The sequence below is a fragment of the Nuphar pumila genome, chromosome 4 (genome assembly GCF_984573655.1).
Source record: "Nuphar pumila chromosome 4, dmNupPumi1.hap1.1, whole genome shotgun sequence".
Lineage (NCBI taxonomy): Eukaryota > Viridiplantae > Streptophyta > Magnoliopsida > Nymphaeales > Nymphaeaceae > Nuphar > Nuphar pumila.
Window position 1 is genome coordinate 116,410,803 of NC_143252.1, and position 11,106 is coordinate 116,421,908.

General features: G+C 42.1%; 1 protein-coding gene across 1 annotated transcript; it reads right to left on the bottom strand.

The window, feature by feature from the left end:
- Nucleotides 1–828: 828 nt before the first annotated feature.
- On the bottom strand, nt 829–10,156 carry LOC149840741 (protein SIEVE ELEMENT OCCLUSION B-like). The gene is made up of 7 exons (XM_090005129.1): nt 9,851–10,156; nt 9,050–9,157; nt 7,709–8,160; nt 4,564–4,742; nt 4,101–4,237; nt 2,534–3,043; nt 829–1,542 (listed from the first exon to the last, which is right to left on the bottom strand). Exons 1-7 carry the CDS (start codon nt 10,154–10,156, stop codon nt 829–831), a joined length of 2,406 nt encoding a protein of 801 aa, XP_089861255.1.
- Nucleotides 10,157–11,106: the final 950 nt, after the last annotated feature.

Below are 11,106 nucleotides of genomic sequence, written 5' to 3' on the forward strand. Positions count from 1 at the left end.
GGCTTGACTTCTCTTGTCGGCAGATATACTTACTGGTGTCCCTGATGGAATTAAACAAGGATCCGTGAACTGTACAAGCATACAAGTGCAATGTTTTGTACAACCACATCATAATCATAGTTATGGTTTGAATTTTCCCCATGGGTCTTCCTGGTGACGAAGGATGCTCTTGAGTACTAAATCCCAAATTTTGAAACTGTGAGGTCGTCATAAGCCCGTGCTTTTCTTCTTTGGTAACACTGACCATGGCAGCCCCAAGAAGGTTGGCGTAGTGGAGTGGGGGCATTGACTGCTAGACGGGCAGTCAAGGTTCGATTCTCTTGTGTGTCGCCCCCTCTACGCAAGCCAATGCATAGCATAGGCCCCAGGGGCAGGGGTCCTAGTCTCAGAGTTTTAGGTACTTCCGGCTACGCCAGTGAGATCAGGTATTCGTGTTGGGTGCTGTCTCTTTGGCTTATAAAAAAAAAAAACACTGACCAGCGCTTTTCCTCGATCGCATTAAGCTGGTTAACGAAACTGACAACTTCAAGGGAAGCGGTATCTAAGACTTCGCAAGAACCATCCACAGTTTTTCTACAAATACTCTTGACAGACAAACATGGTCACCAAACAACTTTAGGAAGTAAATCATAAAAGAAAAATAACAGGACCGAAACAGGTCTACATGTGGCACCCCTCGGTCTATCACAGGACACCTGAACCATAACAGTGGTTTCTCGTTATTAGAAAAAAAAAAGTCTATATTAAGCGCACCCACAAAGAGGGTACAAATTTTCTCTCTCCATCTTTATTTAGTGAATAGATAACTTCTGCTATGTCTTAAGATGGCTACTGCAGCTGTGTGGTTTGGAGGACAACTTGAGCAGGAGCAGCAGGAGGAGGAGCATTCGGGGCCGCCGAAACCAATTGGGCATCACAGCATTGGAAGAGAAGGCACCTCTCCATGACCTTCCTACATTCAGGACATGCCACGTGATGCACTGGGCTGTTGCTGGGAAGCACAAGCCTAACACAGTGGTCTGCTGTCTTCATTGGGTCCAGACCAAACTGTAATGCAGCTATGAACCCTTCCTTGTCTATTTTGTCCTTCCATGTATCAAACTTGTTCAGCACATGCAGCAGCACAGCCCCTTCAGCCCTCGCCATGTCCAGTGGACCTTTGCTTAGCAGCGCCCAGCCGCGGGTGCTGTTGCCGTAGGTGAGCAGGGTGATCACCTCCTGCAGTATCTTATCAGTCTCCTCGCTCTTCTGGTTCTTCATTTTGGAGTGCATCATACTGTCGAGTCGCGTCCAGAAGAAACTGATGGACTCAAATGTCCAGGATATGCTCAGCCTCTCCCTCAGGATAGTTTCAATGGCTTTCTTTACTGGCGCTCTTGGATGGACCTTGCCCACATATATCATCTCTATGGTGATGGATGCTGCCTTCATGATATCTTTCATCTTAGTTGCGAATGACCTGATCCAATCAATGTTCTCTCCTCCATACAGGCAGACATACCTGCCTTCAGCAATCTTTATGAACGAAATGAAGATGTTATTCTAAAAAAGAACATAACATTCAATTCAAGAACAAGTCACCTCATCCATTCCCAACACACACACACACATATATATGAAGGCAGATCAGGTGATAAGCCTTATCACCATTCGCTGGTGAAGAGCATCTCCATCTTGACCGTCAGTAAGCCTGGGATGTTGAGCAACTGCGTACGTGGGCCCCAATGACTGCTATCAATGGTTGGTGGCGATGACAGCCATGGGCCAAATCGGTTTGACGTATCCCTGTCTTCATACCTTTCCTTGGGATTTCATTGATGCAAGTTGTTTTGATCAAGTCTGACTCCATAGATGTGAGCTACATCATTCATTTAGTGAAGATCGACATTTAAATCACCGAAATCCAACTTGTGTGCAGAATTGTTTTGCAATTCAAAAATCAAAGGTTGACAAAACACAAATTTTTGTGATTTAAAAACTCATATTAATTTCTCATCGAAAAATACGATTCAAGAGTCGATCCTTATTAAATCTGCCTGGATGAATCCATCTATGAGGTCATATTTGATAAAAAAAACTTGCATTAAAAGATTTAAGAGGGGTATAAAGATGGGGCATGTCATAGGGGATGAGTGGAACCGAGCTGGTCATGGGCGCTGGCGATGAGGCATCACCAGTGGTTAGTGATAAGGTTTACATATCACCTCATGGAAGTCCAAGTCATCCTTCTAGCTTCTTTGGTGTTTTTGGTGCATTTGGATATTAACAAAAATCTTGTTGGTACTGCTTGCAAGTGGCAACGCTACCTATCGATGTCTTTTGGTAACAAGGGAAATTCTGTGCCATATCACGTAGAGACCACAACAGGAGACCACGTATATACTCATATATCACCAAAATTTGATGATATTGAGTATTGCATACTTGTAAGCATCCAAACACGCTTTAGTTCTTGCTTTTCTAGCCTACCAATTAAAGAAAAATTCAGGCATTTTCCTTGTAAAACATCTAAAAGGGTTGCTCAGAGTCATACCCATGTAGACAAGTTATGGTCAATGTGATCCACCACGAGCTCAAGCCTCCAAGTCTCAGCTTTCCAAAGTGTATCTTCCCTTGCAGCTGAGAAGGGGTGGGCAAGTGCACCCCAGATGTTCATCATATAGAGGGCATTTTGGTTGGTGACCTTGCCCTGGCCATCCAACACCACCAAGATGGGCTTCTTGCCATAGTGCCACTCCTTATATATGTATCTTACAAATGCTGAGGTTGGACGTGGCTGTGGGTATGCAGTCAACCATGGCATCCGGGCTGCCAGTTCCAATGTGGCCTTCCCATGCTGCTGGTCCAACAACTTGGTGCTGCCGGCGACCTGACCCTGACCTGGGTCAATAATTGGAACCCATATGATCTCATAAGGATAATCAAAGCCATGATCATGGGTGGCTTCATAGAGGACTTTAAGAAATGAGAGCTCGTCCTCCATGATCTGTAGGTCTGAGATCAACAGCATCACAATCTTCCGACGTAGCGTGTCCACGTTTACCTGGAAAAGATGGGAAAGTTGGGCAGACAAATGACATTTGTGAGCATGCATGCCAATGATTAGTCTCTTCGACGTCTATGCTTCTTCGCTCTGCTCAAGAAACAAGCATCTAAGAAATGCATGAAGCGTTTAGGAATCATAAAGGGAAGTGAATAAGAACAATGAATGAAATGAACATAAGAATGTAGCTAAATCTTTTTTTTTTAAATTAGAGTGAATTTGAAGCCTAATTTGTAAAAAAAAAAAGATTCGTTATATATGTAACTTTTATAGTAGAACATAAGATTGAAAAATGAAGATATTTATTTTCGCATAAATGCAATTCCAATGAGAGAGAAGATTAGATAAAACAGTATTCCGCGCGGCTATTGTAAAGCACCAACTCAAGATGTGATACCTGACGTACTTTACCAGGAGTACGACTGTGGACCCTATCTCAGCCCCAGGTTTACCACCCAATGTGGCCCAAGCTTGGGGAGAGAAGATCAGTTGCAATGCCGCAATTGCACACTTTTAGTGTGCTGCACTTTATCACTGTGTATCATTGCTTGAGTCCCACAGCTGACAGGCTGTATCTAGGAGTGTCAATGGGTAGGGTTCGGTTCGACCAGATTTTTGGGTATGGTATCCGGTCTGGACCTGGGTCTAATCGGGTTTACTATAAGAGAAACCATAACCAGACCCGATAAGAACTACATGAACCAGACCCATATCATACCCTGTAAAATAATATTTTTTATCATTTTTACATTGAAAAATTGCGGGCCTTAATCGGAACTCGGGCCTTGCCCGAGTCTGATATAAAATTTCACAAACTATAACGGGGTCCACGTATTAATCGGACCTTTGTGTCCGGACCCGGGTCTTAATCGGGTCTTCATACCTGGACCCTATAGCATGTAAGAAGTGTGTAGTTTCTTGCTTCTGAAGTGAGTTTTTTTAGCTGTTGAGCATATTTTGACTAGAATATGTCTAAACCCATCATGCCAATGCCTTCATATCACTATTCAAGCATTTGGACTGGCATTCCTAGTCCGAAGGAAAGACAAACACTGACCTTCTTTTGAGAGCCCAAAATGAAGGGGAAGTCGTCCTTTGAAGGGAACATTATCCTCAAAATCTTCATGTTATCGAGGTGGCTTTTGCTAAATACATCTTCAAGTATTCTGTAGGCTTCTACCTGCCTCTTCTCATCTGACAATGACAAATCTAAGGTAAGAATGTGAGAGGATTTTTCCATTGATCAAAAAAAAATCAACAAAAGGAATTTTGATATTGGTGTTAGCGAGGCTTTGTTTGGGAGCCTTGCATTGGGATGGAAGCACCATTGCCATGTGTTGCCAGTATGGGTTTGTCAAAACATGGGGTCGAGGATGGAGTTGCCAAAAACATGATCTTGTGAATGGTGTTGAAATGTTGCGTTGGTGCTGCCAACTCCACTCCCAATCCACTGTTTCGGCGACGCCACTACTCACAAACAGTGAGAAAGCATCAGAGCACCATGAGAAACCGCAACACACCTCCGATTCGTGGCTCCCAAACATAGCCTAAACCACTTCCAACATCTGTCTTGGTACCCTTTTGCTTACCTATAAAATGCTGACATATTTCCAATTGCTTACTCAGGTGGCTATGTATGTTATTCACTTTGTGAGTCAAGCTAGAGATCTCCCAAGCCTCAGAGGTTGAAAAGAGATGCCTGCAGAAAGACAAAATAACAACAGTAAATTCTCATGAGAAATCAAAAGTTATTTTTGTTGGGTTTTTATCAGCAAAATATAAGTAAAAATAAAGAATTCTCTCAACAAGAAGAAATAAATAAAAGGAAAACTTGCATCATGACAAAAGTTTAAAATCGCAAAACGCAAGCAGTAAAATGATCTCGAGGTCTGATGAGTTTGTTGACAGGCTCTTGAGCAGGGAAAATCGGCTATGGTGGGTGCACGAAAATGATAGAGACTTCAGGGTGGCTTCATGCTACCGTGCGCAAGGAATGCTAGCCGCCACATGGCTATCAAATCTCAACCTTTGTGGGATGATTTGCCAGCAAGAGCTTCACTGTTAGGGTGGCTCGTGCTCTATGGTTAGGCAAAGACGGGCAATAATATAGCAGCGCAGGGATTTCTGCCTGCAAATCGGTGCCGGTTGTGTGAGAGTGCTATAGAGATGGTACCACACCTATTCGCTAAATGTATATGGTATGAAGAACTACCTCGGTCCTTCTGGAATCGGGTCATAACTCAGCTGATTCGCCGTCCACGTGACCTATTCCTTTCCCATCGTCACCGGGAATGGAGTCGCAAGGGCGATATTGAGTGGAAACACTGGATTTTGATCACTTGAATTAGATTATTTTCAGCGGAGCAGCCCCAAATATCAAGCTGGTACAATTCCATATCAGCAGAGAAGTGCTAGGACAATGAAGATTGAGAATGTGGTTGAGGGCGGGAAGTTGGCTTTGCAGGCATAGAAACTCATAGTATTTGAACTTTACAGATGACATCTCCTCATTCGCTTGGTATTTGAACGATGGATGCTTGTATTATCAGCCAATGTAAACTGAAAGTATATAAATAAAAAGCATTTTGCCTTTCTTCTCTAAAACAACAGCAGTAAAATGTGTTGGATCGAATTTCGGATCACACAGTTTCACAATCATAATCATGATATAAAACATGATATAAATCATAATATGCAGCAGAATGCAAATAAACAGGGAGCAGGCATGTCGGATTCCGCATAACACCAAAATTCAGACATAAGCAAATAGACAAACAGATGCAATGAACATAATAGAAACAACAAAGACATGTTTAGATTATGTAACAGGCTAAGGCATACGAAAGTACTCTCCTTAGAGAAGATTTGCCACCACATACAATGCAAACAGGGTCCGGCGTCCTTCCCCCAGGATACAATAGCCTCGACGATCAGACCGGTGCACTCTGACGGATCGTCTTTCGAAAACAACCTCTACGAACCGAAGTTGCAGACAAACCCCTTTCGAGATAACTCAGGAGAGAGAGAGAGCCACAGGAAAAGAGAAAACCGCAGACTCTTCTTCAGAAATTAGAGTGTCTCTGATCTGTTGTAACCCCAGCCCTAACCACGCTTTTATAACCCACGAAAAGTTACAAAGCGTGGAAGGATTGGATATGGCCCTAAAGAGCCAATTACCCGAACCCAAACCCGAACCGAACCAGCACGGCACGACACGGCGTGGCGGGCGTGCGCACGCGCACGTGTGTGTGGTAGTCATCCCAACCTCTTGTTTTCAGGAACAAATGTAAGAGTTTACATGTGGCTTATAAAGCCCACAACAAACTCAAACATAATCAATATAGGACTATTCCACGTCATCAAAACCACTTTTTTCCAAAACAGCTCAGTTTCATATTTGAATTCTCTTTTCCCTTCCTTCTTACACCTAACAAAATGATCATGAGAAATTGATACTTTTTTGTGCTTTTATCAGAGAAAATAAATGAATTAATGAATTATGACAAATATGTGAAAAAAAATGGCCCACAAGGGCTCTGCTCATCTGGTAGGGATGACTAGTGAATGTCGCCATGTTGACAGGACGTCTCAAGTTTGAAACCTACTGGTGGAGCCAAGAATCTGAACTAGGATGGGCACAAATTCTAAATCTGGGAAATAACATGAACAGGTTGTCATTTGGATTGGTTCGGCTCAACTCAGAAATTGAGCATAGCGAGCCAAACTATCTAGCTTATTTAAGTAAATGAGCAGAGCTAAACACGACAATTTCAATTGGCTTGACTTGTATAGGTCATGTTACATATTATATATTTATACATATATTATACCGACACGGCGCGGGTGTGTGTGTGTTCCACGTGTTGGTAGGAGCTGTCAGTGAACATTTCCTTGTGGTGGGATATTGCAGGTTCAAACCCTGGTACGTTGAATAATAACTGGTGGGGGTATGCCTAACATCAGCTTGCCTTTCAAAAAAAAAAATATACATATAGTATATACATAAAATGCATATTATATATGTTTTGTACATGGATTAAATATATATATATTATTAATTATTAATTATCAAGCTTTAAATAACACTTAAAAAACTATTTTTTTGTAGAAGATGAGACAGCTCGTGATTGGCACTCAAAGAGCAGGGTATAGACTTAACTAACCAAGCTGGGCTCGTTTACCCCCTTCATTAGGAGGTTTTTGGGTTGAGAGAGAGAGAGGGCACATAAAATATCAGTGTGCACTGCCACCCTGGTCTGTGACATTCCTTGCCGCAAGGTCGAAGCTGGATGTACTACTGGGTGGACAGGGGGGACCTCAAGGGTTTTACCAACGAGAGGCCGGCAATGATAATGTGTGATCAATGATGGAGGTCTTTTCCTTTGGATTATGCAAAAAATTGGAAAAAATACAAAAAACGAAACAAACCTTTTCATATTGAGATATAGCCACTATAAATATAAATATCATAATAAAATCATGTAGTTTTCGTTTAAATGATAAAATTTCGACATTGTTTAGAATGACAACTAAGATTGTCATATTTTTTTCTGCAATATTCAAGAAATGCTGATAACTTGTCACTATGTATACTTGAACCAGAGCACTGATTGGATTGGATGATGATGATGATCATAATGCAAATGCAAATCATGTAATGCTTACTCATGACCCATGCCAATCAGACCAACGATCTGAGATGAAGATGTCACCACGCTCTTGATGATCCAATACACTGCAGTTGGGATATGGGATTGAGCTGTGGTCATGGCTGGGGTGTCCAAGGAAATGTACTCTATGGGCAGGTCACTGAGCTCAATTATGCACCTTGTGGTTTCCAGCATTGCCTTGATCAAGTTATTCAAGGCATCAAATCGTGGCCTGAGTGCCTCAACGTGCTCTATCACATCAGGCAGCTGCTTTAGCTGTGCAACATACTTGGCTAGGGGATTGATTGCATGGAGTTGGGCAGTGAGCCAGAACTCCCCATAGCTCATGGCAAAGGCAGACAAGACTAGTACAGCCTTTGCATCCCAACCATAAATGCTCAGTGTGCCATTGAGCAGCGCCATCGCCGTCGAGTGCAAATCCCCATTACCTGAGCACCTGCATGAAATCTGCCAGCACGCCATAACACAATATTAGTGAGTTTTCCATGACTGAATATTAACCTATGTTACTGGTTATCTTCAACTGCACTTAGTTTCAGGCTATAATGGCAAGCATGTGAGCATGTCTAATTCTCTTTTCTTTAATGACGAGGATACTTGTCCAAGGTCCGGCCCCGCTACTTGGATAATAAAACTCCAAGATCACCCCCTCGCTTATTAGGAAAATTCTTCAAGTATTTTAGTATGGGTGCATGCATGGAAAATCGATCGTGAGATGTTCAAGACAGAACAAACAACCATGCATCGACCAATTAACCCCAACTCCTTACCCCTCACAAGTCATTGAGAACATTTTGATAGGAGAAAATAACTCTAGTTAGGTGATAAAAATACAGTTTAGCATTGACTTAGCTTTGGATAAAATTATCATCTAAGGCAACAATGAATCTTCACATATCTACTCAAGTAACTTCACCCTCACCCTCATGAGAGTCGGCCTACAGCTTTTATCTCAAGCCTTTGGATCTCATTGCTATTCTCTCGCGGGTACAGAGATTACGACTTTCTGCTTTGACCACAAATAATTGGAAATATAAAGATGTATCTCGATGAATAGCTTGAAACAACAGATGGATAATGTGATTTCCATGGAATTTGATATTTTGAGATTCAGCTCAGTGAAGCATATCAAGCTTGACCAAACCAATGATGGGCCGGACTACTTAGCAAAGTACTCGGCCCGGCTGATTCTGCCACATGTCCTGGGCGCTGTGGGGCCCGAGGATGCATGGCAGCATGTAGTTCACCCGAGTAGTAGAACTATGCTAAGTACTTGGGCCGAGTACTTGATTTTTCCTCCAAACCACCTTATATCAAGAGTTAGCATAAACCATACCTCACAACCTATCTTGTGGACGCTGTAAGCCATCAGTGCGTCCAAAGAGTGGATGGTCGTTGGTACAGTAGCCTTGTCTTCTGCTGCCACAACTTGTGATGGACTAGTCTACATATACGGCAATGCAATTAATGTTTGATATAAGTTAACAATGACAATGGAATGGCATTATTCCTCAAATAATAATAATAATAGCAGCAGATATTTAATGAATGTAGGAAACCAAGCATATTTAATCAAGGAGTGATTCTTTGTTTGGGCCCCCCTCTTTAATAGGAGGCTGACCCTTTTATACAGGGCAGCCGCCACTACGTGGCTGCCCCTAGTTGGGCAGAAACTTTATAAATTGTTCTGCCCCAAACACTGGATCTGCTCCCTGATAAATCTGCTTGAACAAATTCTGTTTCGGCTGGAGGGAAAGTGCTCAATTGCACTCATTTTTCAAACTATTATTGACAAACATCTTGGTGGGCCACTGTATGGTGCAATGGTAATTGCTCAGGTTGTCAGAATGGAATAGACAAGTATTTTCATGGCTCTACCACTCGGTCAGTTCTATTCCATTAATCTCTCTTTTGCGGTTACATATCCTTTTAACGGAAAATCTTTCTCCTGGTGCGTGAATCAAATGTCTCATTTTATCGTGAAAAAGCCACATTTCTTTTCAAACCATATCTTTGTCATTTGATCCAATAGCGTTATGCTGTTAGATAGAAACATAATCCATATGTAACGATCATGCATGCTGGATCGAGTATTAGAACGATGATTTGCTTCACAAAAAAGTTTAAGAGGTCTTACCACGACAAGAGTATGAGCGGCAAGGCCGAAGATTTGTTCGGCAACAGCCAACACAGGCTTGACATCGATAATTCGACTATCCGGCTTATGAGTATCCTGGATGTTTTTCATCATCGCAGTATCGTCGGAGTAAGCAAAGTGGGGAGGATTATAGTTGGTTATCATGGGCAACTTCTGTACTACTGCAGTATCTCCAGAAGAAGCAAAGATGGGAGGATTATACTTCTGTTCTGCTGCAACATCGTCAGAAGAAGCTACAAAGAGGGGAGGATTATACTTGGCCAAACTGGGCTTCTTCTGTGCCATTTCTTTTATGAGTTCCTAACAGGAAAGGTGAACTCGATAGCACTATTGGAGCACTCTCAACTAACAAAGGTATGTGATTGTTGGATGCATTGGCATGCATGGTAGAAACCTTTATATAGTATATAGTGTGAACAAAGTGAGTTAAAGCCTATTGAATCAACTTCCTTACTTCACACCATAGGTCTCTTATTTTTAGGAACCATCAGTGGTGCTTTATTGGGTAAACAACCCCTTTTTCTTTTCTTGCCTTTCGTGTTAAACACAAGTGCTCCAACAGATCGGTACTCAGCTCAATAAACAGATGCCACGCAATCCATTCATGGGACCCATCTCCGTAATGAATGGATGCTTGGCCTGCAGTGATTGGGTAGAGTACCTTGCAGTGTACTTGGTTCGATAACTGGATATCTTCTATCTCTAGCTGAGCTTCCACAGAGGTTAGATTAAATGATATGTCAAACACAATTTTTTTGTGTTTTGAAATCATCAATGATGACATCGACTTCTCTGGTGGGCCCCGTTGTTTGAACCGTGATGGGAGGCTATGAACGGTGACGATTTCAAGTGCACAAAAAATTTGTGTTTTGAATCTGAAGCCAATTAGTTCAATTCAATAAAGCAAAAATGGAGCCCGATTATTAAGGAGATTTAGGTTCATTGTACATTTTCATCCAAATCTGACACATAATCCCACCTGGTTACCTGCAAAATATATCAGATTAGCTAATATTGTCTAAGTTCAGTTTAGCCTTGTTTTCCATCCAACTGCAAATCTGAATCTGAATCAGATTAAGCTACATCCAATTAGGTCAGATTCAGTAATTTCTAAATCAACTATGGTGGTAGTCAATAACATAATCGGTTCCGAGTCCAACCCAGTGATGTTGTTGGGGCTTCAGTCTCTTTATCTGACTCACTTGAGTTGGGTATAAGACCCAGCTGCCTGGCTC

Excerpts from the sequence above, each read along its gene's own strand:
- LOC149840741 (XM_090005129.1), bottom strand. The coding sequence starts at position 10,156 with ATGGCACAGAAGAAGCCCAGTTTGGCCAAGTATAATCCTCCCCTCTTT. Across the intron at positions 4,743-7,708 it reads CTGATTGGCATGGGTCATGA|GCATCTCTTTTCAACCTCTG; the intron begins GTAAGCATTACA and ends GTCTTTCTGCAG. Across the intron at positions 3,044-4,100 it reads TTTTGGGCTCTCAAAAGAAG|GTAAACGTGGACACGCTACG; the intron begins GTCAGTGTTTGT and ends CATCTTTTCCAG.